Below are 17,812 nucleotides of genomic sequence, written 5' to 3'. Positions count from 1 at the left end.
AGGACAGACGCGTGCTGTCTGTGCTCGGCGCGCGCAGTAGGTGCTCGGCGTACCTCCGGGAGCGGGCTCCCGAAGCCACCCACAGTCCCCTTCGTCCTCCCTGCTTTCTACCCGCTCCAGCCCCCTCTGTTCTGGCCGTACCCAGCCGTGGCCCCGGCTCCCGGATCCGCTCCCCGCCCCAGTGGCTTCCAGCAGCAACAGTTGAGGGGTCCCGCGGCCCAGACTCCCTTGCCTCTGCACCGCCCCCTCCCCCGCACTGCCGAGGCGCCAGGCGAAGGAACTGGAGAGGGCTCGGTGACCCAGGAGACCAACATCTTGAGCGCGTCGCCCACGTCCTTCTCTCGCGTCCGCCGCGCGCCTGTCATCTCGGCCTCTCTTCCTCTCCTCCTTGCCGCCCGACCGGGTCCAAACCCCAGGCCGGGTCCCCGAGGGTCCCGGTTCTCTGGTCGCCCCCTCCTCGGGCTCCTTACGCCGGCCCGAGTCTCCCCAGGTGTCCCGCGTCCGTCTCCACTGTCCTTGCCCGCGTGGCGCCAGAGAATAGCCCCAAGTTGGCGAAGTTTGCGCCCCCGGCTCGCCGCCCGCCACTCACCGGGGGGGAAGGGGCGCTGCGCCCGCGCCCAGAGCCCGCGCCGGCCGCCTCCCACGCGGTGCATGTCCTGGCGCCTTGGCTCCGCGCGCTGGCGCGCTCTGTCCTAGCCCGGCGGGCGCCTGAGCCCGGGCGCCCAGGGGCCAGTGCCTGTGGTGCGGCCTGGAGGGCTGAGCCGGGTCCACCCCCGCGCCCCTCCGTGGCCCGCTTGGCGCCCGGCTACATCCCGGGCTGGGCTGCGCGCCGCGCCTCCGGTTCCCTGGGCTCTCCAGCCGGCTGTGGCGAAGCACTCGCTGCCGCCCGCGCCGCCCGCGCCACCGGGGCCCACCGCCTCCGCCCCGCCCTGGCCTGCCCGCCCCGCCGCTGGCACCCGCGCTCCTCCAGCCCCTCCTTGCCGCCCGCGTGCCGACGCCTGGGTCCTTTCTCTCCTCTCCAGGACAGTGCTCCTAGATCCGACACTTGGGGCTAAAGTGGCCTCAGAAAACAACACCGGCCCAGAGCCCTGGGTTCAAGCCTACAGCTCACTAGCCGTGTGACCTTGGGCCAGTTCATTTCGAGAATCCCTGTCTATAAAGTGAGGTCAGCATCTTGGGGACCGGCATTTAGATGGTGAACACGCTTCGTAAACGGCAAAGCGCTACGGAGATTTTAGTACTGACAAAAGTCTTGTTGATCTGGCTGGAAACCGATGAGGCGTGTAAGGTACTGGAAGCAAACAGAATGGGGGACCCGCACCAGAGCTACTGCCGGGTCCCCTCACTCCCACTTCTCTTCTTGTTTTGGTTGTACCTGGAGCTAACCAGGGAGGGGACCAGGCAGTGGGGCCGACGGAGCAGGCAGGCCAGGGTCCCAGGGTGCCTGCAGTGCCGGCAGAAGGCAGGCGGACCGCAGCAGCAGGGCCAAGCAGAGAAGGGATGATGGGTGCCAGGACTGGCTACCAGTCCCCCTCCAAGAGGCCCCTGAGCAGGGAGCTGGCTCTGCAGCGCCACCTGGGGGCTGGAGGGGAGCTGCCGCTGGAAGGTGACCCCAGGCCCCAGAAGTCGCAGGTACGTCAACCATTGGCTCTTCGTTTGCAGCTGGTTTATTTTAAGCATATTCCTGACCTGGTGACCCTCAGCAGGAGAGAGGTGGGGAGGAGGAAGGTCAGCCTGCACCTGCGCCCATCCCTGAGGTTATCTCCTTATTGAGAGTTAAACCCACACTGACAAAGGCGATCTTCTGGCAGGAGAAAGTATTCAGAGACCCCTGGAAAAGAGGCAGCCGCGGCCCCGTGGCATGGCAGGCAGGGGATGCAGCCGTGGCGCAGAGGCCCGCTCAGACCGGCCCCAGCCCCTCCTCCCTGAACGCCACTCCTCTTCTCCCGCCGGGCTGGGATATGAGCTCAACGTCCCAGCAGCCGCAGCATCTCCTGAGGATCCAGCAGCTTCTCCCTGGGCTTCCCAGCGCCCTGGCCCCTGGATACCTCCTCAGCATCCAGCTTCTCCCAGTCCGAGAAAGAGACGGGCCGGACCCCTGAGGCGGAGGGAAGATGGGTCACTGCCTCCGCCTCTTCCATCCCAGCCCAGAGCACACCTGCCCATCCCACCTCCCAAGAATACACCCAGGGCTCAGACCTCGGCTTCTGAGCAGGGCCTCAACAGCCGAGTAGCCAGGCCTGGGGCCAGACGGCAGCAGCCCGGCCTTCAGGTCCTGCAGCAGTGTCTGGCTGGTGTGGAAGCTGTCAGTCATGGTGGTGGCGATGACACCTGTGGGCCCCCGCTTCACCCAGCCACTGCAATAGAGGCCTGGGAGGGAGTAACGAAATGGTAAGGAAAGAGGACGTGGCTGGACACTAGCCTGACGAGCCCGAGCCCCCAGGATACATGTGTGCACGCACATCCGTACACCCCAGTCCTCCCAGCAGCCCGTCAGCTGGGCCCACTGCGTCCGGGGCCCGCCACCCTGGATTCTTCTCAACTTGCTTTTACCATACCGTCCCCCCTTATACCTCAGCTTCCCTGTAGACTTAGAAGCTCCCTGAGGGTAGGAGCTGGGTCTTGCCCACCTCCAGTTCCTGCAGGCCCTGAGGAAATGTTTACTGAAGGAATAGACAGGTGTGTGGATATTTAGTCAGACCAGAAATTCCCTGAGGCTGCTGTTCGATCTCCAAACCCAGCACTGAGCAGAGGGCCAGAACGGGCCTCAGTAAACTGAATGACTTAATAACCAGAAATATGTGGGCACCTCAGCTAGACTGGGAACTTACTCTAGGGCCAGGAGGAAGGTGGAGCTGGGTCCCAGGACCCAGACCCCCAGGACCTGGCTCAGAGCCGTTTCTCAGTGCATGTCACAGGATGAATGTGAATGGCCCCAAGAGACACCAGCCTCCCTGTCCCCCTGTGGTTTGACGCCTTTCTCACATCCTCTCACCTGGTACGTCCACAACCCGGCCCTCCACATTGGGAATGATCCCAAGTTTGGGGTCAAAGGGCACACTGGGGTCAATGGGGCGGCTCTTATACCCAACGCTGCTCAGCACCAGCCCACAAGGGAGGTCCTCCGTGTCTCCAGTGGGCACTGCCCGGGTGGCCTCACCGACACCCTGTTGGGGAGAGTGTGGACAACTAGGGTGGGGAGACTTGAGAACAGGGGTGTCTTTGGGTAACAGAAGACTCACCTCCAGTCTGGTGATTGCCAGGCGGATGCCTGCCACCTGCTGCCCGTCTGGCGAGGGCAACACCTGCTGGGGGCTTCGGAAAAAGCGGAGACCCCAGGCCCGGGAGGCCAACGCCTGGCGGGCAGCCTCCTGTGCCCCCGGCTTCTCCGTGGCTGTTCGAAGCAGCAGCTCCATCAGCCGCTTCCTTGGGCGAGGCGCCTCTGTCAGCAACGCAGAACCTCTCAGGGCTGAGCCTGGATTACATCTCGTCCCTGAATGCCCTCCTCCAAGCCCTCTTGACCTAGACTGTCCCCTCCCTAGTGAGCTGGGGGGCCAGGCCAGGGCCCCTCACCCTTGATTCTGTCCTGGAGGCCTGAGAAATCCGCAGGATCCAAAATGGGCCGGGTTCCTGGTAACTGAATCATCTCCCGAAGCTCCTTGGGGTGAGGTGGGGTGAGGTGGGGGAGGTCAGGCCCAGAGTACCATTCACTCCAGAGCCCACCCAAAAAGCCCAGGCCAGGTGGGAGACACCACCACTGCCGCAGAAGGCACGGGGCCCCGCCCGGCTCCCCTCTTCCACCCCAGGCAGCATCGCTCCCAGGGGCTCTGCCCTGCCCCGCCTCCTAAGGGCAGACCATCTACTTGGGACCCTAGCCCCTCTCCCTCTGGCCCTAGCACCTTAATGGTGAAGGCCACTTGCAGAGGTCCTCGTCGGCCCACTATCCACACCGTCTTCACCCGACTCCGCCTCAGTACCCCCAGGGCAGCCTCCGTGATGTCCGTTTTCTGGCACAAAAGGAAGACCTTAAAGTCATCCAACACTGAGCCTCTCTGTTTGGTCACGTCCCCATCCTAACTAAGCCTGAGAAGGTTGGCAGCCTGAAAGTGCGCCACTGCCCCCCCTGGTGGTCATATGGAGCACTGCCACCAATTCTGCAAATGGCTCCAACTAGTAGCAAACCAGGCCCACGCTCTTGCTCACTCAACAGGTGTGTTTACCAGTGAGGGCACCATGCGAGGGGCAGGGAGAAGGGGGACTGTTAATGGTGCCGGCCCTCACAGAGCTTCTGATCTGGAGGAGAGAGAGATACTTATCAAATACTCGTCGATAAGTGTAAAATTACAGTGGTGACAACATGCGTTGAAGCAGAAGTAGACAGGTCTATCAGAGGAAGGTATAAAGCTTCCCGAGGAAGGGACAAGTGAGCTGAGAACTGTGGCACGCTGAATGGTATTTTTTTTAAAGGCCCATGTAGTTGGAGTGCTGAAGGGGAACAGGGATGAGACGAAGCTCTGGGACCGCCTTGCAGAGGCCTCTCTCCGCCTGAGGCCAGGGGAGACGGGCCCTCGGCTCAGCTTGGAGGGACGAGGCCTGCCCCCTGCAGCTGGGGCGCCCTCTCCTCAGTGTGACCTCACCTGCGCTCCTCCAGCCCCTGACCTGCCCACTTACCTCCAGGTGCTCAGGTGGGGTCAGCAGGATCCGGGCCACGTCCAGAGCCACGTTCCCCTGCCCCAGAATCACGGCTGTGTCACAGCTCAGGTCTGGTGCCAGCTGGAGGAGAGATGTCTGCATTGGGTTCCAGTCAGGCTCCTGGTCCACAGTCCTCAGGCTCCCCCGTGAGAGACGTCCCCCTCCGCTCCCCAGCCCCACCTCTTCCCAGAGGCCTTCCACGGTTGACCTTCCGCCTCGGTCAGCCTAACGTCTCGCATATCTCCTCACTGGGAGCCTCCCAGTCCTGCACAGTGGCTCTTTCTTCCCATAGCTCTGGTGTCCAAGGGCTCCCCTCGCCCTGGCTGAGGGGTAGGGGGGAAGAGGCACCGGGAGTGCTCCCCAAACTCACCTCCCGGTTCTCAGGAAGCCCATTGTACCAGCCCACGAAGGCCCGGGCCGAGAACACACCAGGCAGCTCCTCACCGGGAATCTCCAGAGCCTGATGGCTCTCTGCCCCGTAACTCTAAGGAGAGACCCAGAGCCCTCGGCACCAGCTAAGGGGCCGGGCAGCCCCCACCAGCTCCCAGCGGCCTCCTTGCCGCTCCTCCTCCGCAGCTTCCACTCTGGCCCATGGCCAGCGGTTTGGGCCTCGCCCCTACGCTTCCATCCCTCAGCCGCCGTGTTTCCTCCCCCACCAGGCCACCCGTCTGCACTCACCAGCACCACGGCGTGGTAGGCCTCCCGCAGCTCTGGCACGGTCACGTCCCTGCCCACGACCACGCTGCCGTAGAAGGCACAGCGGTCAGAGCGGGCCGTCTGGGTAAAGGTGTTGATGACATTCTGCGGGCCCCGGAGTGGGAGGGGTTAGAGGAGGAGGCAGCTCCAGGGACCATGCCTGTGCCACCCTCACCCCAAAATGTCCTGGGGATGGAACCTGGGTGGCATCTGGAGGGCCTGGGGTCATCCCATGCGGCCAGGTGGCCTCCCTTCCTTTCTCACTTAGACCACAGTCTCCGAACCTCCCCTCCATGCCCAGAGAGACCTACCTTCACCTCGGGGTGGTCGGGTGCCACGCCAAAGCGCACCAGGCCGAAGGGCACGAGCTGCTTCTCATAGACGTCCACGTGGGCCCGGGCGTGGTGCTGGGGGAGAGGGCGGCAGGCAGCGGGCTGAAGGAGGGACTGGGCCTCTACGTGTCCTCCCCTTCCGGGACAGAGCAGGAGAGCCCAGCTCAGGGGACTGAGGACACAAGGAGGCCTCGACCCTCTGCAGGGAAGAAGAGACCCTGACTCCTCGTGTGCCTAGGGAGCCAGACGAGAGGAATGGGGCGGCCGAGGTCAGACCTCGCAGACCGCCAGCCCATCGAGAACTCGGCCAACAGGAAGAGGGCATCGGGGGCGCTTCTTCATCTCCTTGGGTCAGGTGTGCCACATGGCCCTGCCCTAGAACCCCTCGACACTTCTAGAAATGCCCAGCCAGCCTGACGGCCTGAGAACCACCATTTGAAATGCATGCCTGCATTAGCTCTTGTCTCTAAGATCACCCTGTTGGAAAGAGGACCAAGCTGGACTGGGAGGTGGGGGCACAGCTCGGGCATGTGGGGGGCAGAGGGAAGTGGCCCTCCTCTCAATCTTAGAGAAAGAACCTCACTCACACACTGGTTCCATGCTGCCTGCCCTCCTGGGCACCTAGTGGGGCTGTGGGAAAGGCACAGGGCTGGGCTCAGGCACCGACCAGCCACGTGGCTGGCAAGTCCCAGGATCTGGCTCTTCCTCTGTAAACTGGGACAGATAACACACCCTCTCTGGGTTGTCAGGAAGCGTCCTGGGGGTCAGCACAGTGAGAGACTCTGGGCTGCAATCAGGTTCAGAGTTAAGCACTCGGGGCTCCTGCAGAGGACACTGCCCTGCTTCCCACCCCCGTCTTGGCTCTGGCTGTAATAGTCCCACTTCGATGAGGCTCATGACTCAGGCCCAATGAGCTCCTGCCCTTCAGTCGCCCTCACCCCGACAAAGGCTCCTGCTCACCTCCTCACCTTTGTCCAAACCCCCATTGCCCTCCACTCTGTTGCCTGCACCCAAGTCCAGGCCACCCACCACCCAACCGTGCCAGCCAGAGGTGGCGCCCAACCCACCTCCTTCAAACCCCACTGTGTGGTATCCGGGAAGAGCTCCAGCTTTGGAGTCATCAGCCACGGCGACCCCAGCGCTCTCCGGCTCTGTGCCACAGGACTTCCTGGTACCACAGACCATCCCTCGCGGCGCGATGCACCACCCACAGCAAATGAGCCAGGCCTGAAGCGCTTAGCCCAGGGCTTGACCCGCGATGAAAGCTGTCAACTATTACCATTGTTGCTGCTCTGCCTCGCTCATCAACCTTCCCTGGATGCCCTGCCGCGGGACAAAGTTCAAGCTGACCAAAGTTCAAGTGGACAATACCTTAGACAATGCGACTTTGTCTTCTATTCTTTCCTGCTGGGGATCCTTCCCTCTAGGTCACACTGCTCGCTCCAAGGCCACCTCCACAAAGCTAAGTCCACCGGACTTGTTTACTAGTCATCTTGCATGGGCCAAACTCGTCTTCTGGGCAACCCGCTCCTCTCCAACCCTTGGAAGTTTCATCAGCTCCCTCCTGTGACCTCGAATTTCTGAGGACTTGCTGATGACATTCCCCTCTCTCTCCCGCCCAGATCTCCCTCTGAAGTCCAAAGCTGGACTACTCACCCCAGACACCTCGAACCTATCCCGATTACAGCCAGCGCCCTCACCCCCAAGCTCTCCTGTTTCTGTGCTCCGTTCCATGCCATCCGCCCACAGCCCGAGCCAGAACCTGGGGCTCCTCCTTTACTCTCCTTGGCCTGGTCCAGTCGGCACCCCACTGCCACTCCAGCAGCTCCCCACTGCTCTCCTAGCCACCAGCCCTGTCTCCCCACTCTACTGTCTGCCCTGCAGGCAGAGAGGGCTCCAAATCAAAATGGGGTGCTGCCAGTCCCTTGCCTAAAACTCTTCAGTAAAGCCAGCCACCTGTAGCAGCAGGCACCAGGTTCCCCTGCGGTATTCATTTAAAAGTGCTGGTTACTGAGCCCCAGCCACAGTTTGATTAGGTCTAAGCGAGGCCCAGAAACGTGTATTTTAGTAAGTCCCCCAGTGATGGAGGGGAGGGGAATGGGTAGCACCAAGATAAATGGCCTGAACCCAAGCCTGGTCAGTGGCTTCCAAGGTCCCCAAGATCTGGGCCCACCTGCCTCCTCGGGCCTCGGGCCTCTCCTTTCCGCCCTCACTGCACACACCTACCTTCCTGAACTCACCTGTCCCCAAGGCTCATTCTCTCCTTCCTCTGGGCCTTTGTCCACGTGGTTCCCTGTGCCTGGCACTCTCCCCCCTCCCCCACACCTTCCGTCCTTCAGACAGCAATGTGGCCGTCTCCTCCTCTAGGCTGCCCCTCTCTGTACAATCCCCCTCCCTGCTTTCTGTGCTTACACCATTGGAGCCCTAAGAGTATCATGTGAACCCCTTCCCCCACCCCATGACCCCACATTAGACCATCAGGTCCTTGAGCACGGGGACCATGGCGGTCCTGCTCACACCCATGTCCCCAGTGCCAAGCCTACGCCTGGGACGACAGTAGTAGATTATAGAATGAGCTACCATGGTGCTTAGGAGCAGGCTCTGCTGTCAGACTAGGCCTGTGCTCAGATCCCAGCACCTCCCCTGTCCATGTGGGCCCTTGGGCAACCTCGCTCAGCCGCAGAGTCTTCACCTGTGAAGCAAGACTCATGACACCTGTCTTGAAGGTTGTCTTGAGGATGTGATGAGATGCTATACGGACAATGCCTGACTCAGCTTAGTGCCACTGCCCCAGATGCACCAAGTATGTATCTTGGAGCTCCCAGTGGGCAAGGACCAGCTCGTAACTGGCCTCTGTGTCCATCCCCCATCATCTCCCACAGAGAAAGTATGTGCGTTTGCCAGCTGAGTGCACTGAGAATCCCGTCTGGAAGGCCCACTCTCCTCCCTCCCCAAAATTCAGGCTCAGCTAACATAGTGTCCCTTACACAAAACCCTCCAAGACCTCCTCAGTCCCTGTGAGATCCCTGGTCTCTGTCCCAGAGCCCAGGGCTGCCCTACTAGGCACAGCAGCTTTGCTTGGGGGTGACTCCCACATGTAGGAGGCCCTCTCCAGGGCCTCTGGCCTCCTTCAATATAGAGCAAAGGCAACTTCTCCAGGAAACACTTTGACTGACCCCACTTAACTCAGCTCATGCTGGTTACACCATCGTAATTAGCTCCTTCACCTACTTGCTTGGAAGGTGGGCTTAGGTCACTTTTCATCAGGGTGACAACGCATCTCCGTCTCCCCAAGACACGCCTAGTTTCTTTTTTTCCCATTCCCCTGATACTCCCAGTTTGAACACTGAAAGCCCTGTGTCCTGGGCAAATGGGGGAGGTCGGTCACCCTACCTTTTAAGTATCTGCATATGTGTTTGTATAATTAATACACTCCTCATTTCTCCTGTCTCTTCACTGACACGCCAAGTTCCTCCAAAGAGAGGCCACTGTCCCATATCTTAGTCAGCCTAGGTCTCCCTTCCCTCCTCCCTCCCACCAAGGTCCAAGGTCTGGCAAAGTCTCAAGGGTAATTTGTAACCTTGGAGCCCTGCTAACCAAGGCCAATACCGTAAGCCTTGAGATGCCGGCCTTTGGGGGAGGAAATAGGAGGTGGCAAGCAGGCTGAAAGAGCAGCCTTGGCATGGGGAGTCACTGCTGAGAGCACAGCAAGGAGGTAAAGCTACAGGAAACCCTGAGAAGACGGGGTAGCGCCTGCAGATACAGGATGCTGGAGTGAAGGCGGATGCTAAAGAAAGAAGGGGACATGAGGGGCAGGGCAGAGTCATCCTGCAGGTCTGAGTAAGCTCCCTGAAGGGCTTGGCCAAGGAGGCGCAGGTGACAGTCTGCCGTCGACCACTGCCCATGAGGAGGACACACTTCGCTCATAGCTGAGGACCTAGAGTGGGGAGCCCCAGACGTAGGTGAGAAAGCGTGCAGAAAGTATCTTGTCCAGAAGGGCTGGGAACCCCTTCCCCAATGGGGATCCAGGAGTGCTTTTAAAACCCAAACAGTGCGCCTTGCCCTTAGGACTGGAACAGACCAGTCGTAGGTGAGGGAACCAGGAGGGTGTGGCTTACCTTTAGCAGGTGTTGGGCAGTGTAGAAGCCAGCTGGGCCACTGCCCACCACACAGATCTGGGGGGTCTGCTCCTGCGTGGAGAACTGCTGGTGGGAACCTAGGATGGGGGAGGGGGAGAGGGAGGGCGGTCAGAACAACACTTCCAAACCAGCTTCAGTGTGGAACAGAAGACGGAGCTTCCCAAGCTTCGCCCTCCTCTTTGTTTGTCAAAGCTTTGGCACTTGCAGGGTTCCTTACTTCATCTGAACCCCAAAGGCTGTGTCTTCATCCAGAACCTTACATATCACCCACGAACTTACTATGTCTCTAAAGATGGCCTAGTCAACAACCCCCACCACTCACCCACGAAGCTGCCCTGCACGGTACTTCATTTTTCTTATGGGGTTCCGTACCCAGCCAGCTAGAATACCACATCCTTCCAACGGACCCCACTTCATCCCATTCTCACCCCTGCGGATCTCCCCACAATGCTCCCCTTTTACCTCTCTAACCCCTCTCTTCGCAGAACCCTATGCGTTGTCCCAGTCCACCCGCCTCATTCCTACAGACACCTGTTTCGCCTCAGAATCCTCTCTTGCCCCTGAGACCTCCAGAGCACTCTCACTCGCCCCTTTTCTCATCTGCGAACATATACTGTCTCCCCTTCTCATCTTTGTTGACCGCTGTCTCACCCTAGGGGTATCTCACCCCACAGGCCCCGCCATCTGCCCCGTGCACCACCCCCATCTCGTCTGCCTGAGTGGACTCCCTCCAGTCTCGCCCCTCTTTCCCCTCTCCAGCTCTGCGGCAGCGTGGCTCCGACTCCACCACTTAGCGCACGCAGGCCTCCCCGCACCCGTGTCCAGTCCCAGGGCCGCCCTGCTCCTACTCGGGGTACTCCTGGCGGGAGGCGGTCGGGTCCGAGGCCACACCGACCAGTGCCACCAACGCCAGCAGCGCGGAGCCATGGCTGGAAGGAGGAACCAAGCCTGCAGATTTGATCCTGGTGACTGGCCCGCGCCCCGCGCTAAGCGCCGGCTCCGCCTCCGCCTCCGGCCCCGCCTCCGGCTCCGGCCCCGCCCCTCCCTGACCCCGCCCATAGGCGCGGACCCGCCCCAAATCCTGCCTAGCACGCTCTAGGAAAGCCCAGCGAGGCGGCTCCACCCCCATCCCCTAAAGAATCCCTCCCCAAAGAAAGCCCGCCCTTGGATCCACCCTCTTCTGCTGAAGGCCCGCCCCCCAGGATTTCCGGTCCCTCCGTGACTTATTAGTTCTGGAGTTAAAGGAGAGCGAATCCCCATCGCTGTTTCAATCTCGCCTGTAGAAAGGAACCAATTAGAGGGGAGTTTACTTAACCCTCTGTCTCTCTCGGTGGCTCTGGTCTCTGACTGATGACGCCACCGCCTTTCCCTTTTGATAGCCACTCCCCTGCCTGGGCTTGTTTCATGCTAGCCAATCACCAGTCCGGTTCAAACAAGTCAATGGGGTAACAACTAGAGTTTAGATGTTTGGAAAAAAGGGGCTCCTGCCTGGAACTTGGCAACCCATTTCACCGATCCGGGTGACCCCAACAAGATGCCGGCCAGGTTGGGCCAGGGAGAATTTTAAACCTTACGGGTAGCAATGTAAGAAATGTCCAAACCTGTAGAGAATTTTTATAAAAATTTATTTGAGCCAAAACTGACGACAGTTACCGGGGAGTAAGACCTAAAATGCTCCTGAGAATAAGTTTGTAGGGTTTTTGTTTTGTTTCGTTTTTTTATGCATTTGAACTTAAGGGAAGAACATAAGGAAGATTTACATGAAGGTGGGAGAGGTGGGAGAAAGCAAGGCAGGGATTGGATTACAGATTATGTGGTCTCCTGGAGCTGATTACAGCTTCGAAGGTATCACTTCTGCCATTTCGAAGGTGTGTTAACCTAGATGCACAAGGAGAACTGACGGAGAAATTTGCTTTAAAATATCTCACTAAAATTATAGGACTGGGCTGTGACCACCCATTATGACCTGCCCATTTAGGAGTTTATGATCAGATCACTCTGTGAGGTTGCTTTCCATAGAATCCCTTTCCATCCGCAGAGCTCTTGGCCCTCCTCACCCCTCCCCCTTACATAGATGAAGAAACAGGGGAGGAGCAACTTGCCCCATGTACTGACCCATCCTCTCCCAAGCTGGGTTAAGGCCCCTTCTTGTCCCCTAACACCCTACCCCATTATTACTTATTACACTGCCTTACCGTTTTTTAATTATCTTTTTTATTGAAGTATAACAAACAGGAAAGTGCCCAAATCAGAAGTATACTGTTTGATGAATTATCACAGATGTAACCACATTACCACCCAGATCACCCAGATCAACAAGTAGAATGTGGCCAGCACCCCAGGAGCTCCTTGTGCTCCTTCCAGTCCCTCTCCCCTCCCCTTTCCCCCCTCCCATTCTGATTTCTAACAAGTCATTGTGTTTGTGCCTGTCCCATTAGACCAGGAGTAAGCAAACTATGGCTCGCAGGCCACATCCTACCCAACACCTGTTTCTGTACTACTCACAAGCTAATGGATTTTACATTCTTAAATGGCTTTTTTAAAATGTAAAGAATATTTTGTGACATGTGAAAATTACACAGATTCAAACGAAATTTATTGAAACACAGTTATGCTCATTCTTTACATATCTATGGTTGTTTCATACTTTGATGGCACAAAATGCTTTGAGTATTTGTGACAGAGACCATATCGTCCACAAAGCTCAAAATACTTACTATCTGGGCCTTTACAGAAAAAGTTTGTCAACTCTGGCACTAGACTGTAAGCTCCCAGGGGTTGGGGCTCAATCTCGTTCACTCTTAATACCCCCAAAGCTTCACGCAATGCCTGGTGCATAATGGATGTTCATAAAGAGTTTATTTTAATGATCGAATCATTTATTATCCTTTCACATAGGAAGAGATGAAGATTCAGGATCAGATACTTCAGAAAGCTGTATAGGACTCCCCTCCCAGAGGCACTATGCTTGGTGGTTAAGAGCAGAGATTCTGGAGTCGGACACACTGGGTTAGAATCCTTCCTCCACCATTTACTGGCTATATGACACTGAGAAATTTAATCTCTCCAAGGCTTATGTTCATAATATGTAACGTGAGAAAAAAATAGTACCAACTTCTTATAAAGATTAAAATTAGATGGCATAGGTAAAAATGTGCCATAAGTTCTGAATAGGTGTTAGCTGTCATTGTCATCATCAATATTATCAACTCTGATTCACCTTTGTAAATTAGACCTTAGGTCACCGCGGAGCCCTAGAAAGGCTTCATTCACTCCTGTCACCTCCCCTTCCTTACCTCTCAGGCCCCGTGCATTCCCAACCCATATCCTCAGAGTAAGAGAAAATCAAGCCTCAAAGTGATAGAGTGACTTGTTCCCGGGTGCCTGTGGTACAGCCAAGTCTGGTACCAGGGCCTTCAGCTGTTGCCTATCCCCCGCTGAGGCCCAGATCAATAACACTGAGTCATTGGTTATGTATTAGGATGGTCGTAATCATTAGCCGGGACTATGCGATGGAGCCTTTACTGACATTGCATTTCTCATGTGGAGAATTAGCCGTTCGATTAGTCACTCTCCCAGACTTTAAGGCCATTTCTGAGGTACTAATAATGCATTTCAAAAGAGCAGCAGTAAGTTAGAGCAAAGCAGTAGACTGGAGAGGCTGCCAAGCCCCGCTCCTTCCAAGAGGCTGTGAGGATCCAAAACCCTGCTCTATCAGTCAGCCTCCCAGCAGGAAACAGATGGCATGCTCAAAAGGTCCGATTGTAGAGAGTTTAATGAAGGAACTTTGTACAGAGGTGTGAGCAGCATTAAAGGAACAGTGAAGCTCCCCTGGGCTAGCAATAGCTGGAAGCCACTACCGCCCTGACTCGAAGGAGCTGTTTTCAAAGGAGTGACAGCTGCGGCTGCAGAAGGCGGTGCCTGACAGGAGCTGTGGCCTTCGGTAGAAGAGGCAGGGTCTGGGGGCCAGGGGCAGCTTCCCAGCAGAGCCACCTGAGGCTTCATTAGAGATAGGCTCTCCAACAGGACCAGGCTTAGAGAGTGCCTTCGCCTGCCACCTGAACCCCCCGCCCATCCCCCGCTGACATCATCAGGGGCAGTGTGCCCTTCGCCCTGTCCAAGGCCCCCCTGCCCATCCCACTGGCTGACATCATCAGGGGCAGCGTGCCCTTCGCCCCGTCCAAGGACTTCACTGGAAAACCAGGCAATTACGCAGTCAGAACACGACTTGCGTGTGCTCGACCAGGGCTGATTTTGCCCCCCAGGGGACATTTGTCAATGACTTCAGACATTTCTGATGCTCACAACTTGGGCTCCTAGCACCTTGTGGGTAAGAAGCCAGGGATGCTGCTAAGCATCCTGCAATGCACAGGACAGGCCCCGACAGCAAAGAATGATCTGGCCAAAATGTCATAGTGCCAAGGTGAGAAACCCTGTTTTAAACCAACTGCTCTGGCCTCCTTTCTCTGTCCCTCCCTCAGCCTCCAGCTGGGCCCTTGCAACCCCTCATCCAGCCCCCAGCCAGGGCAGCTCCCAGCCCTCTCTCAGGTCTGCCCACTTTCTCCACAGCTTTGCTTGCCTATTCCATCATTATTGCATCCCTGACAAAACTTCTGAACACTTTAGGCTGGCTCTCACCTCAACCTCTTCCTCTGGCTGGCATCCGTAATTCCTTACATTCCTGCCTCCCTCCCGGGCTGCAGACAATGCTTTCGCAAACCAGCCCAGCCCTTGACTTCCGGGGTTTGTATCTGCACCCCACACTCCTCCTCCTTCCTTTCTTCTCCAAGGCCTTCTGTCCTCCAGACCCTGTGCCCACCACCCCCTCCGGCCTCAGTTACCTTCCCAGTAATTTTTCTTCTCTCTCAATTGATAATTCTTCCAGGTCCACTCCTTCGAACTATCATGGGACAAAGCAGACTTCTTCTAGAGCTAGCCAAGGTCATGCTCAAAGCTATTTCTATTCTTTCTCCCCTTACTTCCGGAACCTGGTGTCTTCTCTTTACAAAACACATACACTTTGATCTCGCTGATGCTGTGGCTCTTGGCAGATGCCGAGCCTGTGTCTTGCAGGGGTTTCTCTGGCTGAGAAACCAGGAAAACCTGCCGTGAGTAACCTCCCCATGGTCCCTGGGGAGAGGGCTCCTTAGTGGGCACAGCCTCCGAGGGCACGGAGAAGCGGTGGCCATCTAAGAGTATGGCACTGCTGGCGCGAGGGAGGCCCTAGCCGAGGGCTGATCCTACTCTCTTGCTGCCCTCTTCTAGCCTGCCCCCTGCACAGGGCCTGTCCTCACCCCTGTCACCCTCCCATAGCCCTACCAAGGCTCAGGCAGAGCAGGGGAGGAATCCAGCTGTTTAGACCTGAGATGAAGTGGGCCAGATTGCTCAGAGTGCCCAGCCGTCTTTATTCCTTCCCTCCAGATATCTCTCGCAACCCAGAAAAGCAAGCAGGGCAAGCGACCCCCAGAACCCCCAGCAAGAGCTCCCTGCCTCACTGCCCTCCCAGTGCCTCCAAGCCCGGGCCACACCCACTGGGAAAGGGCCCGCCCCCTCCCCGCCCCTGGACAGGCCGGCAGAGAAGCAGGAGAACCAGGGTTGGGCCTGGGAAGGGGAGCAGGGTTCCTGTGCTGGCCGCCCCTCATTGCAGCCCCACCAGCTCAGTGATGGGAGGGGTCTGCACCATGAACTCCTCATACCGACTGAGGAACAGCCAGAAGCGAGCCAGGTAGGTGTCCTCGTTGTAAGGCAGGTGCTTTTCATGGAGGAACTGGGACACCACGGGCTTCACCTGCCAGAAGATGGGCAAGAAGAGGGGCCGCTGTGAGCCAGGGCTGCAGGCAGGCCCATCCCCCTAGGGGCCCTTCCTCTTCCCAACCCCAGCTGCTGTCTGCCTCGTTCTGTGCTAGTCTGCAGGAGCTGAGGGGCTTGCAGAATCCCTGCCTCTCCCCGTCCCAGCAGGCAAGGAAGAGGGGGCTTTTCCTCAACATCCCCCCCCAGGGCCCCCGACTGCATGACAGTCCTGTTCGCTGTGGTGGGTAAAAACCATAGCTCCCTTTTACCAAGCACCCACTGTGTGCCCAACATTCCAGACCCATTTCTTCATTTCATCCTCAAAGCCTGTCAACATACACACTGCTTACTCCCATTCTACAGATAAGGAAGCCAAGGCTTGGGTCAGTTAACTTGCCCAGAGTCACACTGCTAGTAAGAAACCCACACTGATGCTTGCGTACTAGGCTGCCCTTCCTGGGGACCTCTGTCCAGTCCAGTTGGGGGACTCAGGGCTCGGGCGAATCCTGAAGGTTATGCACCCTCTGCCCTCAGGGACTCCCTTCATCCCAGCCCCTCCAGCCCGACCCTCATCTACCTTTAGGCACATGTTGTCAGAGAGCCTGGGGAAGAGGTGGTGCTCCACGTGGCAGCTGATGAGGGAGTGACCGAAGGCCCAGTCCAGAACGGGCAGCCGGGGCAGGTTAAGCACGCCCAGGCTCATCATGTGAATCCGCTGGGGCTTCTTGTCTCGGGAGAACATGGGCAGCCCGATGTGCTGTGACAGACATGTGGGTCATGGCCTGGGCCATTCCCGTACCTCCCCACCCTGCCCCAGGTGTCCTCGCCTAGCATTTGGGGACCAGCTTCTGCCCTCCCTCGCTCTCACTCTGGCAGGACCTGGTAGAGGCGAGAGGCGGCTGGGTTCACCTGTCCATGCCCTGAGCTCAGTCTCATCCATCTCTGGGCCTCTCTCCCCATCTGTACCATGAGGGGCTTGGCCTGGACACCCCTCGGGTCCTGTGGTACTCTAAAGCTTGTGGCTGCCCACCACCTACTCTCAGGTCCCTATGTCTTTGCTTCATCATGGAGAGACCCTTCCCTGCTTTGTTTTCACAAATTGAAATCCTGCTCGTCGTTCAAGATCAAGTTTGCGCATCCACGTGTATATTTTCACTCGACAGGTTTGTATATCAGCCTCCTCCACCAGGCACTGTCCTAGGTCTAGTGAGTGTGAAGTGAACAGGAGTGTCCGTTCTAACAAGACAGGCAGATAGGACACAACTATGGCATTCAGTCGTTCATGGCAGTTGTGCTAAGCGCTGGGGTGGTGGTGAGCAGGATGCTCTAACCCGAGGTCTTCACTGGTCTGAGGAGCAGGGAGGTGTTTGTCCCTATGGAAATGGCCCGGGACCCTGTGCTGCGTCCTGGCCTTGCAAGAAGACCTCTGTCTCCAGCTCCTCCATCGGCCTGCCCGTGGCCTGTGCTGGGGCCTCCGTGATGGCCCTCCATCCACTTCACTTAAGGTTATCCCCGTAAGTGCACTCAGGGCAGGAGCTGGGGGCTAATCACTTGTGTCCCCACAGGGCTTAATCTACCCGATGCACATCACATCGAAGGTTCTTAACGCATCTTCTCTCCAGTTGTGAATGGCAGCCAGTGTTGAAGAGAAGTGAACTCCTTACCTTAGACCAAAGCTCTCTGTGATGACCCCCAGAGAGGAGAGGAGAGGGCTAGGTGGGAGGTGGGGGGAGGCTTCCTCAGCTGGAGAATGCTCCCCATAGCCCCCCAGCGCCCGGGGTGGGGGACACCTCACCTGGAAGATGTTGACGTGGAGGTAAGGGTGGGCCAGCAGAGACCTGGTGACGAGCATGCAGGCCAGGGCCGAGCAGGGGCTCCTGAAGCCAGACACATTCAAGAGCAGCCAGTAGTGAGAATAAAGGCCCAGGGAAACCAAGGCCAGACCCCGCAGAGCCGTCCTGAGCTCCGCCTTACTCAGCCGCTCTGCCAAAAGGGTGAGAAACGCAGTGACGGGGGTGGGCAAGGCTCAGATCCAATGCATGCTGGCTCCCCGGTGGCTCGGTGGTGCCCACCAGGGTGATCTCGGTGTGTTCATCCCCACACAGCCCTGAAAAGTGGGTTCATCCATTTGACGGATGAGGAAATGGAGCAGTAAGCAACTTG

At 57.8% G+C, this 17,812-nt stretch overlaps 2 protein-coding genes across 4 annotated transcripts; both read right to left on the bottom strand.

The window, feature by feature from the left end:
* Positions 1-1,649: 1,649 nt before the first annotated feature.
* On the bottom strand, positions 1,650-10,851 carry FDXR (ferredoxin reductase). Of its 3 annotated transcripts, none has more exons than XM_039859300.1 (12): positions 10,708-10,851; positions 9,839-9,936; positions 5,700-5,795; positions 5,371-5,493; positions 5,063-5,176; positions 4,672-4,788; positions 3,900-4,007; positions 3,574-3,658; positions 3,243-3,442; positions 2,996-3,167; positions 2,200-2,370; positions 1,650-2,098 (listed from the first exon to the last, which is right to left on the bottom strand). In XM_039859300.1, the coding sequence occupies exons 1-12, from the start codon at positions 10,784-10,786 to the stop codon at positions 1,968-1,970; spliced, it is 1,494 nt and encodes a 497-aa protein (XP_039715234.1). In that variant the 5' UTR covers positions 10,787-10,851; the 3' UTR covers positions 1,650-1,967. The 3 variants fall into 3 exon arrangements, with proteins under 3 accessions (XP_039715234.1, XP_039715235.1, XP_039715236.1); XM_039859301.1 differs by having other exon boundaries at positions 4,672-4,773; XM_039859302.1 differs by lacking the exon at positions 5,063-5,176 and having other exon boundaries at positions 4,672-4,773.
* A 4,533-nt stretch (positions 10,852-15,384) lies between these two features.
* On the bottom strand, positions 15,385-17,396 carry LOC120600079 (fatty acid desaturase 6-like). The gene is made up of 3 exons (XM_039859321.1): positions 17,227-17,396; positions 16,227-16,406; positions 15,385-15,647 (listed from the first exon to the last, which is right to left on the bottom strand). The coding sequence occupies exons 2-3, from the start codon at positions 16,389-16,391 to the stop codon at positions 15,498-15,500; spliced, it is 315 nt and encodes a 104-aa protein (XP_039715255.1). The 5' UTR covers positions 16,392-16,406; positions 17,227-17,396; the 3' UTR covers positions 15,385-15,497.
* Positions 17,397-17,812: the final 416 nt, after the last annotated feature.

Source organism: Pteropus medius, unplaced genomic scaffold (genome assembly GCF_902729225.1).
Source record: "Pteropus medius unplaced genomic scaffold, Ma_sr-lr_union100, whole genome shotgun sequence".
Taxonomy (NCBI): Eukaryota; Metazoa; Chordata; class Mammalia; order Chiroptera; family Pteropodidae; genus Pteropus; species Pteropus medius.
Note: the sequence above shows the minus strand (reverse complement) of the source record. Positions and strands in the feature narration are given on the sequence as shown.

Bases quoted from the DNA above. Each gene is read 5' to 3' on its own strand.
- FDXR (XM_039859300.1), bottom strand. From the start codon at position 10,786: ATGGCTCCGCGCTGCTGGCGTTGGTGGCACTGGTCGGTGTGGCCTCGG. The intron at 5,494-5,699 runs GTAGGTCTCTCT...CGGGGCCCGCAG, and splicing joins CCGACCACCCCGAGGTGAAG to AATGTCATCAACACCTTTAC. The intron at 3,168-3,242 runs GTGAGTCTTCTG...TCTCCCCAACAG, and splicing joins TGGCAATCACCAGACTGGAG to GGTGTCGGTGAGGCCACCCG.
- LOC120600079 (XM_039859321.1), bottom strand. From the start codon at position 16,391: ATGTTCTCCCGAGACAAGAAGCCCCAGCGGATTCACATGATGAGCCTG. The intron at 15,648-16,226 runs GTAGATGAGGGT...ATCTTCTGGCAG, and splicing joins CTGACAACATGTGCCTAAAG to GTGAAGCCCGTGGTGTCCCA.